The sequence below is a fragment of the Poecilia reticulata genome, linkage group LG17 (assembly GCF_000633615.1).
Source record: "Poecilia reticulata strain Guanapo linkage group LG17, Guppy_female_1.0+MT, whole genome shotgun sequence".
Classification (NCBI taxonomy): Eukaryota; Metazoa; Chordata; class Actinopteri; order Cyprinodontiformes; family Poeciliidae; genus Poecilia; species Poecilia reticulata.
In genome coordinates, this window is record NC_024347.1 from 1,380,074 (window position 1) to 1,395,025 (window position 14,952).

At 40.0% G+C, this 14,952-nt stretch overlaps 1 protein-coding gene across 4 annotated transcripts in view; it reads left to right on the forward strand.

The window, feature by feature from the left end:
• cdh24b (cadherin 24, type 2b) overlaps window positions 1-14,952 on the forward strand; it is a 228,829-nt gene that overhangs the window by 117,702 nt on the left and 96,175 nt on the right. For all 4 annotated transcript variants that reach the window (XM_017310022.1, XM_008432992.2, XM_017310023.1 and 1 more), the window contains one exon: window positions 2,427-2,721. In XM_017310022.1, the coding sequence (XP_017165511.1) occupies window positions 2,427-2,721 (295 nt within the window). The remainder of the gene's footprint in view (window positions 1-2,426; window positions 2,722-14,952) is intronic.

Consider the following 14,952-nt stretch of genomic DNA (forward strand, 5'->3'; position numbering starts at 1 on the left):
TCTTCCACTGACGTCACTCTGAAGTGCTCCAAGCAGGAACGAACCATTTAAAGCAGATATGGGGGTTCAAGGCAAATATGGATGTGTGTTTTTTGATCAGGGAGTGGGAACATTATGTTTTTACTRCTAAAAACAATCGTTGAAAATACAATATGATTAATTTTGTAATTGACAGGGCCCTAATTTTTTTTTTCTATGAAYAAAAAATTATTAAATTGTTGAGGGCCCCCTGTTGGTCAGGGCCCCTAGAATTGTCATCACTGAAAAGTGGGGGACCTCCTATGGGAGGAAGCATCCCATCGATGTTGGACAGAACAGTGACAACAATGAAGCAGCRTTCAGCTTCTATGCACCACAAATCCAGAACAAACTTCCAGAAAACTGTAAAACAGCTGAAACACTAAGGGCCTTTAAATCAAGGCTGAAAACCTCCACATGTTTAGATTTGTTTGTGACCCATCACTGGMACATTGACCAAAATATATAACATATACTGAGGGTTTTGATGACGGCACTTGACATAATATTTGTTGCCGGCTTCTCGATTGCTGAATGATGATTTTATAACTTTTCAATTTTGTGCTTTATGAKGTAAAGCACTTTGAACGACCTTCTTGCTGAAATGTGTTATATACATAATCTTGATTTATTTATTTACTGAACAAAAATATAATTATGAAACTGAGGTTTTAAACTGCTTTTCACATCTTATTAGTGCTTAGCATGATTAGCACGACTAATGAAAATCTCTGTGTGTATTCTCTGCAAAGTCCATAGAACCTCTCTTTAACTTATTTTTACCAATATTTACTAGTTTARCCTGTCCTATGCTAACCTCTACTTCAAAAAGATAGAACAGAGAAAGTGGTAATACTTCCTGTTATCTTTTGACCTTTGAACTTTTCTCTTTTTTGAGTCTTYGTCCTGTAGTGGCAACTTCTGCATTGAAGAGTGTTGTGCACAGTGCTACCTACGAAGGCCGTATTCACACAAAGTTCTAGTTTCCGATCAAACAATTTCCAAATAATGGCAGTCAGGCATCGGTCTGTCATGATCTCTAGCAGACTTCTCAGGATGAGGGAAAATGTTTAAAAAAAACTATCAGCCAGTATCCATTTTGTTCAGCCCACATTCCCCTATCAAATGTCAACGAGCAGGCTAATTATGGCTTTAAGTATTTGACATAAACAAGATGTTCATTACATATCAAGCGATTTAACTTTCACTTAAAATTCTGGACCTGAAGTCTCTGCTTTGGTACAAATAACCTTGCCAACATCCGTGCTCATTGTCTGCACCCCAAGACGCTGGCRTAGCCGAGTCATCCCGCCACAACACCCCCTGTGAAAAATGGTAGTCCTCAAAGTAAATGAACATTCGCATTCACAGTATCCATTCTCATTTCATTTAGAAAATGTGCTTAGCTGTTGCCACGCAACAATGCTTTCCCCCAGCTAAACCCCCTTCCCCGTAGCCCAGCTGCCTCTCCCCGCGTCTCCTCTGCATCTGAAGTCACAGTGTCACACTTACTTGAGAGTGGAGGCTAATTTACCGCTTTCTTTCTATTTATTTATCTTTTTTGGTCACAGTTGCTATTCCATCCACGTCAGAGCGCGGGACAGGGGGGGAGGGTAATGAGATTGAATCTGGATGCGGCTCGCCGTGTCCCGCTGACTCGTCTCCCTCGTTGTGGGACCAAGAATGGCGTGGAGCCTTCGCCGATGTTACCTCTCCCCGCGTGAGAGGATGCCGGTCGCTTTGCCGTCCCGCAAGGCGCTGATCCAATAAAACACGACACGGGGGGCTGCGATCGATACCAAACGCGCCACCGCCACGCGCTCCTCCCGTCTCACTCATAGACGCCTATTAGGGAATAATTGATTGGCCTACTGTTCGTTATTCTTTTGATATGRCGCTTTCATTAAATCGCCGGCACCCCGCTTGTGAACAAACAGTTTTTCTGTCCACTCTTGCTGGGAGCCGAAGAAGGGCTCAGAGTGTGAGCAGCAGAGTTTGTGTACTGGATATTTTTAAGATTAAGGAGATCCAGGTCCACAGCTGCTCACCGAGTACGGCAGAAATAGAAACATTGAAGCACCAAATAACGACTGCAGGAAGGCATAAAATAAAAAAGAAACATTGTTAGGGAGAGCGAGGTATTGTCTGCTTTTCTTTTCTCTGCTTCTGCTTAAATTCATTATATCCTGGAGGCATGCGGAGGATAATCTGCTTGTTTTGTCTTCACTGCCTGACTGTCTGGAGAAAAACAATCTTAATTTTTAACTGGTGTTTACTCTTGTCTTTCTTTCCCACCCATTGTATTGTTATCTTACCCCACCTCTCACTACCTTGCATTTTCAATTCCCACTAATTCCTGTTCTCCTCTTTGCCTCCCCCCCTGCTCCCTCTCGCCTCTTCTCACCTAGCTCCACACCGACATGGACAGGAATGATGGCCGCACCAAGTATATCCTGCGAGGTGAGGGGGCGGGCTCGGTGTTCGTGATCGACGAGAAAACGGGTAACATTCATGTCACCAAGCCCCTGGACCGGGAAGAGAAGGATGAGTACCGTCTCATCGCCACGGCCACCGACAGGCAGACCGAACGTCCCCTGGAGCCGTCGTCACAGTTCATAATTCGGGTGCAGGACATCAATGACAACCCTCCCATCTTTGATGAAGGCCCCTACAGCGCCATGGTGCCTGAGATGGCAAATATAGGTATTGAAATGGGGGAGAGRTGGGTTCTGTGTGAATATTTGTTTGTTAAAGGAACGTACTAAAAAAATCAATCATGGGGAAAACGAGTGTAATTTGTTTCATCAGCCTGTCTTTGGAAGTAAGCATAAAATGTGCTACATTGCTACATTTTATGCTTTTATTGAAGAGATTTTGATCGTAGAAACAATTGGTATCTTTTTAGCTTTCCACCGCAAAGAACAGATGCTCTGTTTACAGCTCCTTTTCAAATCTCCACACCACCTTGTATGCACATGGCAYTAGTTGGCATAAACAAGGAGAGGATGATGAAATTTTCACTGAAGTCGCAATTGAAAATGTTACTTTTCAAAAATAAGGTAATGCATTGTCTATTATATGGTATTGAATATAAATATATACATATTCAGTCCACAGTAAGTACTCTACAAATGTGTTCAAGTCAACAAACGCTTTGAGATCGGGAAAGACGATGAGTCAYAAAATGTTTTCGCCTTGCTGGCACTGTTGTCGTCAAAGTTTGCTAATTGTTAACCTGAGGCGAAGAGGGCAGACATCTGTTAGTCAAACATTTCACAGCGAACAAAGCTTTAAATAATGCCACAAACAACAAGCAAAGGAGACATAGCATCACTTAGCTGAAGCATCAGCTAAGTGACTAGCTTATCTTATGTATATAAGCTAGTCGTAGCTTTAGCTACAAGGACAAAAAACAATGACCCACAACAGTGGATATAGTAGAGGAGGTGAGTATGAGCTCTTGGCTCTGCTAGCTGATACATTACATGTGTGCTTGATGTTTTTATGGTATAGTACAGATGCTGCCAAACGAACYAGTGAACTCCTTTATTTGGATTTGAGGCCATAGCAACATCAAAAACTACTTATTGTATACAAAAAGGTGAGCAAAAACTTAAAAATCTCACTTCTTTGTAAACCGGAGCTGCAAACTGTTATTCTTCTGACAATTTAATGTAAAAATGTCTGTAAGGCAGCATGGAGAGGCGTTTAAATAACATAAGAAAAATGTATTCATTCAGTTGAGGCCAAAGTTATTCTTTGCAGCACATTGATCAGAGCCTTTTTTAAAAAGTCAGTTATTTGGTCTGTCTTACCTCACCGAAGGAGAAAGATATTTCATTAAGGTTTAGACACCAAACAGGAAGCCGAGGTCAACCAAGAGAAACATATAATATCACAGTAACTACAAACTCTTGTCTTTTTATACAGAGTTTTTTTTAATGATGTTTCAGTCTCAAAACTATTAGTATTAAGTCCAAGCATGATTCATGTAAATAATAACTGTAAGTCAGTGTAAGCTAAAACCAAAACCAGTACAAGAACTTTAGTGTTTTTATGTTTTGTTGCCCTAATATGCTCCAAAAAAGCTTTAACAGAACAATTATAAAGAGGACGCCTTGTTTCCCGAGGCACTCCACCAGGAGTTTCAGTGTTACACAGCAAATAAAGATACACACTTTAATATTGGCTCCTAAGTCCCTACTGGTTCTAAAAGTAAACCTTGAGACATTAACTATACAGCTTATAGTTCAGTGGTTTCCATGTCAACATGTTATTGACCAAAACTTTTAGTTATTTCTTAAAAATAAACAAGTTTTGGGAACAATATCGACTCCACACTGTTTTGCCACTCCGCTTAAATGTTACCAGCCATGTGTCAATGTAATGGTCACAATGTACATTTAAATATTTATAAGAAAACATGATTGTCTGTTCAATTTTTGATATCTCCTGACTTTTAACTCTTATCTTACTTCCAGCACAAAATGTTGATATAACAAATGGGACACGACCATCCAAATTGAGGTCAGTTTGGAAAAATCATCAGGCATTTCAGATTGTAAAGATGCCTGAGTGTGAAATAACAAAAAAAATAAAAATGGGTTGGTTGGACATAACAGGGCAACTCCGGAACTACTTCATATCTAGGCATGAAAAGCTGCCGGATGACTCTGAGACAAACTTTGTCGAAAAAAAATATCCCGTCATCTTTGTGTCACAAGACCGTCTGTCACGACATAAAACTACGCTTCTAAACAAAGCATTCGTTAAGCATGAATCCATCTGGAGCACAGTGAATTATTAGATTTTACAGGAAAGAAAGATCATTGTACTTATTCCTTTGACAGGCAATGTGATTAATACTTGAAATTTTTAAACGGCTAGTGTTCAATCCAATTTTAAATGCAAATTTGTGTAGTGCTTTTCAAAGCCATAATGACCGCTCAGATCGCTCCTCACTATAGTCACATTTACTCACCAACATGCAGATTGGGAGGCAGCTTGGGGGTGGGAGCGCTTTGCCCCTGGCCGTGTGGCGGGAATCGAACCCACAACCCTCCGATTGCACGACTGTGACAGAATTACCCCTGATACGAATGTACTCGGTAAAGAAGTAGAGTTAAAAGTCATTAACTTGAACATCTTGCTACAAATGGTGAAATGTTCAACCAGCAGACAGGTTGTTTTCCTGGAATCTTTTTTTTTTTAATTTTTTATCTCAAATACCATTTTTACCGCCGCGCCTGAGCACTGGAAGCAAAAAACAAAATGATAAATAATCTCAGTGACAGGGATAAGAACTTAACCTGACACTGCAGGCTATTGAAGTTACATTCTGTATACTAAATAAGGCTGTAGCATTTTATTAGTTTACTGTTTAATCAAAATAAAGCACCGGCCAGTGACTGCTGTCGAGCGCCAAAGTGATGGATGTTCCACTTGAGCGCAGCGAGACAGTATGTTTTATTATTTCTGTCTGAGAGGGGGCTGAGTTGTCTGACGACATTTTGTTCGAAACCCTTTTAGCCTCCACGAAGCACGAAGATGTCCTCTGTGGCAGAAAGCCCCCCACCCCCCGAAAAACCCTGTAAAATATGGCAAAAAAGACAAAAAGCACAAAGTGGCTCTTACCGGCAGTAAAATAAATCAATAATGAACTCGGCGTTGGGTCTTTAAAAGCCTGTATTAGGTTAACTGTAATAAAAAGACCTATTATTAGAATCACTTAAAGATGAGGGGGCATTAACCATTGTTTGCAACACCAGACGGTATACGTGAATGTCTTTTTAAATGACGTTTTGACAGGTGCAGTTTCACATCTGTTATATGCAATGAAGCAATGCCACAACATTGATGCCTACAAGGATTCCTTTTGCAATACGAAACATTTTCTACACGCACTTACATCCCAGTGATGTTCAAAATGGCAAAAGAGAGACAACTGAGACAACCTGACATAAAAACCAGGAGTTTAAATTCTGCATCTGGTTTCAAAGGACCTTTCAAGCAGCTTACATTTTGTACTTATTAAAATTTTTTTTCGCACATCTCAAACGTACTTTTTGCACCGGATAGAAACCAATTCGCTTGTTAGCTGCTACCAGTTTTCAGGTCTGACCTGTTGATTTCAATAATGAAACCTTGGATCAAAGAGAGAGAAAAAAATGTTCTGCGGGTTCTTTGATGGAGGTAGCGGTTCTGAATCTGACTGCGGGTGATTAAGAGATCATTTATACATGAAAGCATATGTACTAAATTTTATCTAATATTTTTTTCATGAAGCTTTGAAAAAACGCGCATGAAAGAGTATAATTTCGGTTGATGTCGATGCAGAATGAAAAACGGAAGTTCGGAAGTTCTTGGTTTTTGGTATGTTGGCGTTTGTTGTGTAAAAAAAAAAAAAAAAAAAAAAACATTCATCCAGAAAACTAAACTGGATGAATCTGATCTCTGGTCAGTTGATTGGTGCATTCCTGTAAAATATAATCATTTTCAAATCCAAAACGAAGACGTACATTTTATTATGCATGACAAAAGTTAAAATAGTTAGTTTCTTCTTTTTTTGCTAAACTAAAACAAAGTCAGCAGGATTTTTTTCTTACCTATTTTTGCTCAACTTCCCTATTGCTGATCCTCTTATTTCTGAAAAGTGGTCTAGGCTCAGATCCAGCATTAAGGGACAGATGATGAGGAAACAGGAGTGATACTTTTTACTCAAATACGACTGAAAAACATTAGATTGTGAGGTAATAAAGCCTAACCACAACTGAGAATAGATTTCTGATGTTGCAGTATAGTAAAGAAAGATATTTTCTTTTTAGAATAAAATTACAAATGTTGTTCTGTCTTAGGATTTTGTCACACTTTAGTGTTTTAGGTCATCAACCAAATTTTAAAATCTGTCAAAAATGGACTGAGTAATTACAAACCGCAGGGGGGAAAATGAAAAAGTTTATCCAAATCAGTTTGGTGTTATAGGAAAACATCCCTACCCTCTTATTAAATCATTAATTAGTTGTTAATAGTCATAACTATAGTTATTTATCCCTAACAAGCAGCAATCAGGCCAGGACAGTGTTGGTTTCATCGTTTGAAGCCTTCATTTTGTATTTACTAAGCTTACCTTTGTCTAGAAAAAACAAAACATGTAGATGTGACAGAAAAGTGAAAAAAATAAAGATTGTTTTTTTTTACATTTCAGATTGTATTAAATTCACAACTGGCTACGTCTTCTTCCTCTGTACATGTGATTGCACGTTGTTGGATTTTAGAATAAAACGCTAAAAAAACAGAGATCGATCTCCGAGCCAACCGAATCAACATCTGCTTTAGGCTCGCGTTTCTTCTTTTTAGGCTCTGAAAAGTAATCTGCAAACATTTACTCATGTTAGACTGGCAGGTGTTAAAATATATCCCTGCCTGTTCTGTGCAGATTGGATCGCCGCCGCACGTCTTCAGAAAAGCTTTTAAAGCTGCCAGGAACTGAAAGCAGCACACAAGCAGCAATTGTCCAACAGAAGAAGGAAAAAAAAAAACTTTTCACTTGTTTCACTTTACCCTAACAATTTTCTAAACAGTCGCTGCAAGAAATATACGTCGGTGAAAGAACAAATTAGCCTGTTTTGCCATTTAACTTTTTTTTTTTCAGGTTTTTCACACTCCTATGTTTCAAATCAAACAAATTTAAATATCAGACAAAGACATTAAACCCAACCTGAATCCATAAAGTAACTGGTGTGTCACATCTTTTCACAGCTGAGTTCAGTTCCTTTAGCCACACTCAGGCCTGTTCTCACTTTAAAAGAAAAAGACAAAAAAAAACAAAATCACTTTAAAAAAGGACCTGTTTGACAAAGCAGAGTAGACCAGAAGAGTCAGACGTCACCACGGACGTTCAAAAATGACATAGATACTAATTATTTGTGATCTATTAGTCTGAGAAATGTTAAAAAGCTGTGGGACTCCAGCGAAAACCACGGTGAGAGTCATCAAGTCCAAATGATGAAAACATTTGGAGAAACAGCAGTGAACCTTCCCAGGAGTGGACGACCAAAACGATCCCAAAGCGTAACGACGACTCATCCAAGGACAACGAACCGCTGCTCTCACTTTGCCTCGGTTAAAGTCATCGTTTACGAACATTCCGCCGTAAGAGACGAGGTGAATATGACCCGAAAAATAAAAACCACTGGAGAAACGTAAAGGCTTGTCTCAGTTTCGCCAGAAGACATCTCGATGGTCCCCGAGATTTTTGGGTGAAATACTCTGAGAACTAATGAGATAAATTATACTGTTGGGGAGGTGTGTGCCCCATTAGCTCTAGCAAAAACTGACAGCATTTCAGAAAATGATAATATTGTGTAAAATATGGCAGTGATAGTGTGATAGCCCGTGGCTGTTTCTCTGCCTCGGGAACCGGAGGCAGACTTGTAGTGGGGAAAATGGAATCATGAATTGTGCTCTCTCCCAAAAAACGTCCTGAAGGCGAACGCCCCACTGTCCGTTTGTGACCTCCAGCTGAAATGCGCTTCAGCAGAACGACAATCCAGAACAGAGTTTACTTCTCAATGACTTTGGGGAAAAAACAAAACCAGGAGCGGCCTGGTCAAAAGTCCTGACCTGAATTAAATTCTGATGCCGTTCTTTGGTTGACCCAACCCGACGTTAGGTTTCTGATTCGCTCATCTTCGTGTTGAAAACATGCAAAAGTTGACACGTGTATCTAGTAAAAGTTGATAAGAATACAAAATACTCTTCCAAGTGTATAAAGAGTGGCTAAATAAATACGCCGTCAGCTAAGAGGTCAGATGGTGGTTTATTTTTTTTCTTATTTTTTTGTTTCTGTGTTCACCACCTGCCGCTGCCAGGCAGGGGGGAAAAGTCTTATGGCTGGATATGCTCAGACATACAGACATATCCAGCGATGTGGAATAAAATGCAAACGACAATCCAATTTAAATACAATGCCGACAGAATCTGCAGCGAGTCAGATTAACATCTGATTGCTAACGCCGTTGCCGCCAAAGCTGCTTTTAGGATGCATGGCGCCCGTCGTCGTCTCATTACGGTACAGAGTCCACACGCTGTACCTACAGTGACTAATTTGAAATATGTACAGCTTGTGATTATGCACAGGTCAAACGACGTGGGTGATGATATTAATATAGCAATTGATTTCATGGGGAGCGTCCCTTGTTATGTAATCTTTGGAGACTATCTCTTATTTCTGCTGTGTCCACGTGCAAAAACAGTAAAGGTATACCACTCCGTACGAATAATTTAATCACTTTTAATCAGAAAAATAACTTGTGAAACTTTAAAAGCAAAAGGAAGTGCCTGATGGGGTTCCTTTCCGTTCATGTTTGCGCGGCATGCTCTCTGCTGCCGCTTTGGGACGGCGCTTTAATTGTCCTCCGCGCTCGTTTAGACGCTGACGTCCTCTTTCGAAACGTGCCGAGGAACCGATGTGGCCATGAGTAATTGAAACCATTAAACTTCCAGCTACAAATAACGTCTTCCGACTCCTAATGATCCCGGCGTTCTGCTGCAGCGTCTGGACCGGGTCGCCCTACAAGCTTAAAATTTTGCAAGAATTAATTGGTCACGCCCAATTGTTTCCCTGCTCCGACTCTCGCATGTCGACCACTTTAATAAAGCGGATGCTGCTTTAAGCACATTGAGGCCGAAGGGGGTCAGTTCTTCAGAAGAAACGGGATTGGTTCATTATTGTTGGCATTCGAAAGGCACATTGATTCCCGTAAATCCGTTCAAATTCAACACACATTGTTCACTTCTGTGGCCAGCAGATGCGTTGTCCAGAGTCTGCTGATCCTCCGTCTTAAGCATCAGAGCTGTGAAGGACGTCGAGAGTCGACTAACACTTCTGATAGACTACGCTAAAAGCTGTGGTGTAACTACTGTTGGCTATAAAATCTAATAATTGTAAGTTTCTCACTATTTCATGCATTAAAAACACAAAAGAAAAATGTTACAGTGCAAGATCTACCACTGAGATACAAACTGTCAAAGCTGATAATGATGAGTAGATATTTCAGCTACATTTAATATGCAAGGCAGCCAGGGACTTGCACAGATTGGACAAGAAAGTGCCCTTCTGTAATCTTTTAACTAGTGTATTGTATGTGGCCCAAAGCAGCACATAGGTATTGATATGAAATGTGGTGGCAGGCAGCCATGTTGGATGCTAAGCTAGAAGTTTCTTGGACACCTCCGATATTCCCAATCATAAATCCAGTTTCAGTGGGCACATCACGCTCTAGTAGCACTTAAATCGCAAAAAACTAATACTTTAAACTTCACCTAGAATTGTAGTCCAGCTCTGGTGTCGTAATAGTTCAGAATTATGACCACACTGATTTCTCTTTAAGCTGAATTCTGCTTGGGCTTTTAGAACAACATGCACTTTATTTATCATCTTATTTTCTCACTGTTGAGTGAACATCATTGTGATCTGTCATTGTAAAGGCACTTTATTTTCTCTGTCACTCAACACATTTTACTCTTTATTCTGTTATTCAGGATGTACCTTGAAACATGTTTACTCTAGAAGAAAAAAGTGAACAATTTCAGTATGTGTGTTAAACAGGCTCTGAAAAAACTAAACTAACAAAAAATTAAAGCACTTCCTGTTTGATTCCGTCAAAGATGAGAAACTAACAAATGTTGTTTATGCTAGTTTTCTATCTATACAAATGTATACTTCTAATTTTAATAGAATTAATGCGATACTGGGACATTTCAAAAATAATTTTGTTGACTTTTTAAATTACATATTTAGAAAAAGATTACTTATACAAATGTGAAAAGATGTAGTATTTAGTGAGGTGATCTTGATATAAACCGATGACGTAGCTGAGGCTTGATGGTGACGCAGAGATGAAATTCTTACTAATAACGAACAAACACAATATTAATGAATCTGAGATAATAAACTAATCTTGTTGGGTCAGACAGAAACAATTATTCAAAACAGAACTCATTATTTGAATGTTGATAAACATGAACGAGAGAGACTATTTAAGGAAGAACCGATCACGGCTTCCAGACTCATTCACATCGGTATTTTCACCTGAAGACGGCAGCAGGATGCCCGTCATGGTGATTGGCACATAGTGACGGGATTGTCAATCTAATACTCTACGTAAAAAAAAGAAATCCTGTACAATCCGATAGCAACTCTTGCAACAGAAATGAAATCAGAGCTGACGGCAGAGCGGGTGGATTTTTGTACCCTCATAGCAGTCTGAATTTAGTAGGACAATCACTATCTGAGATTGTATTTCAGATCACGCTTGCAGATCGAGTTGATTGTACGAAGAGGCCTGCATGTCCCAAAAGTACCCTCATCTTCATTTAAACTGTGCTCGGGCCCCTGAAACGGGCTCCACTCTCGCCTGGCAGAATCGCTTTTAGGAAAACTTTTGAATTAGCTACAAAAACAGCCATTATTCTACATAATTCCCCCCCTAAAGTATTTAGTTTAGAGAAGTTGAGAAAAGCTGGCATAGGGTCTTCGCCATCTGCCACTGAAAGGTGTTTTGGTTTTTTTTCTGCTTCCAAGTTTCGTCTTGTGCAGAATTGCTTAATTGAGATTAGAGTAATGACCCTCCACCCCCGCCTGCAGGCTGCCGGGGCAGAGTCCGGGGAGACGATGCAGGCGAGCGGTATTTAGTAATCCTATCAGCTGCCTTATGAGCTTCCGCTCCTCGCCGAAGCTCAAGTCTTCAGATTGAGTTGTTCAGTCAATCATGGATTCAGTATTTACTCGCCGATTCAATATTTACCAAAGCACTTTCCGCCGAGCGTGACTGAGGAGATAGCGCTGCGCTGAGGATCCCATCAAAGCCTCGTTACATGAGGTTTTCATGGAGGAGGAGACGCGTGGAGGTGGAGGCGAGGACGTCTGATGCGACAATGCATGCGTGGAAAGCTGCTCTGGAACGGAGCCAGTTCCTCCTGCTCGCCTGTTCGAGGGCTTTGTGTTGGTTTCACCCGACTGGTTGTAAACATCCCTCCAGATGTGTATCTGCATTCTGGGAGAACGACTCACATCTAAAGTTTAACCTTGACAATAAAGTCCCTTGGATTCTCATACACAGAAACTACAGATTCCTAGATTCCAAGTCTTTGTCCTCGGAGGACCGACGTCTTAAAGTAAGAACAGGCAGATGAGTGGCGGCGTGGATATTTGATCCTCGTGAAGTGCGACTGGCTGTGAAGCGCCGTCGACGGGATGCATACCAATCAGTTTTTGCCTCTGCTTTGTACTTGTTGCGTCAACCAGCATCATCGTACAGTCTGAGCCCAAAGATTGATTTTTTTTTTGGTCTGCTGTCAGAGACATTTATGTCTACTTGCTGATCTGCTGATGACTTCTACATGAAAAATGTCTGAAATATAACAAGAAACAAAGGCACGCTTTGTGCTCTGTGAGCAAAAACTAGTCTAGAAGTCGTGACATAAAATACAACTTTTAATGCTTTTTTTTTTCAAAAGTAAATGGAGTTGAATCACATTCAGATTGTTCAAATATTTTAAGATGGGGTCAGTTTTCCTTTCTCTGTCACTCTTTGACTCTGGCAAGCAGGAGTCTCAAAGGATATTTAGCTTGACGGTGCCTGACTGGAATGTTAGACAATCAAAAATGCATCATGGCTACTGCTAGCAGCTCGCGCTAACCACAACACCCGAGAGAACAAGACGAGATGGCTACTTTGAACATCAGTCAATATGTAATCTCAATACATGAAAATCAGAGTATTAATTGGTGCTAAACCCAATTATTACTGAATCTTTAATGTGCTGCTTAGCATATTACACACACATTTTTAAAGGTTGTTCAGACACATTATGACTTTGGGTTCAAATTAAATCTGGGTTGTTTTTCTTCACAGCCACTGAAATAATCTTCAGTAGTGTCTGTTAATTACGGTGATGTCCTTAAGTTATCTGGATCTCTTTTTAATTTAACACCTCTGTCAAACTGTAGCACATTCCATGATTTGTTAGCTTAAAAAGATAGTGTAGAATATGATTTATTTATTTTTTTCAGCATTTTGAACCTTACTAAACAAAACAAGACCGAGAAAAGAAAGAAACCCCTCTCACACCCAAGACAAAACGGGTAAAAGAAAAAAAAAAAGAAAAGGTGCAACCCAGTGATTTCCATTAAATTATGCATTGCTGTGTCTCAAAAGGTCCAACAAAGATCATCATACATTTTCAAACTCCTCTGCTTTTCCTTTGTCAATAAAAGTTAGCTTTCCCAACAAAGTCAAAGAATATATTTTCTTCACTGACATGCTTGTTATTGGTGGGCCCATTTTATTCCACATTAGGGCAATGATTCTTCTAACATTTAGTAGTCCACCGTCAACTAGAGACATCAGAGATATAGAGTTTCACGTAAAACAATGTCTGTCTTATCTTTCTTCAGCTGTGGCATAAGTTGGTCTATATCTAACTCAGGCTGCCACAGAAATCAATGAGAACTGAAATATTGGACATTAGCCGCAGTGCTACTGAAACGTTATGTAAATGTTACGGCAATTTATCAGTATTAAAGTTTCAGTATGTAACTTTTATGAAAAAATTTTTTTTTTAAACTGTCAACATGTCATGTCAGTGTAATATGAGACAGATGAGATTGACACAATAGCTCAGAGAACTACTATTAGCTGGAGCTACTGTTGTCGCCTAGCTAAAAACAGCCAATCAGAGCCAGGAGTGTCTTTCCGCTGTCAGGCAATCTCATGTACTCGCTGCTAAATGTACTAATGGCTGAAAAATCACTTAAAGTTACAGGGAAACCACTAGTCCACCGTCATTGGTGGCCATGCTAACTAGCTTGAGCTTTCATGACGGGCTACGCTAGCTGCAGCGTAGCAGAGAGCAAGAAGGAGACGGGGGATTAGTAGCGCCACATGGCGGGAGATTGACAGCACTAAGCCCCTTCTTCTGGCTCTGATTGGCTGTTTCTAGAAAGCAGTGGGAGATTTTTGTTTTTCCCAGATTATCCGTCTGATACCATACTGTCATGACATAGTGACAGTTTTAACAAATATGTTAAAAAATATAGTTTGATACTGCAGCTCTAATCTCATGCTAGTATGCAGACGCTCTACCTGGACTGAAGATTTATTCACCTGAGCTGAATGTTTGAAGCGGCTTCGACGGCGTGGCGGTTCGACCTGCTTTCTGATCACTTCAGACGATGTTTATTGAAATCTTAGGAATATTGAATCTCCATCGTCATTATGAATGAAAATATGCGTCGGTATTGTAATACATAATGGCCAGGTTTACTTTAGCTCACGCTTGTTTTGTTTCACGTTAATCGCCGGAGTTGTCAGCATGCCTCCTGCATGTAATGATGACGCCGATACTCAAGGTTTTCTTAAGCTAATTCACTTCACTTTTGTTTAAACAGAGACTTTAGTCTGTCTGTCCTTCAAATAAAACTGTTTATGTTTTGTGCTTCCTCATACGATCATCTGAAGGACTGAAAACAAGCGGCTTTCACTCTAAACTCCTCACTGGTAGAAATAGATGCCCATCTCGATTTATTCAGCTTCATCTGAGGATCTCTTCAAGCTAAAAGACACTTTGCCTTTTCAGTGTCGCCCGCTCAGGATTCAAGCGACTTCAGTGGCAAAGCTACTTTTAAATAATTTGCATAATCGAGCCTAGGATAAAAAAAAAAGCTCTTTATGTGGAGAAAGGCTGTCAATTTAGCATGACATATATTGTGGTGACTCAAACTCACTGGAAAAACCGAATCAGAAATTGAAGCTTTTATACTGAAGTGTTTAATGTAAATTCATATTGCTAACACTCGCATCGGGAAAGGAAAAGTGACCACCGCTCGGCAAAAAATTTAAACGGCCCTCCTTAAAAATGCGCCGTAGGCAT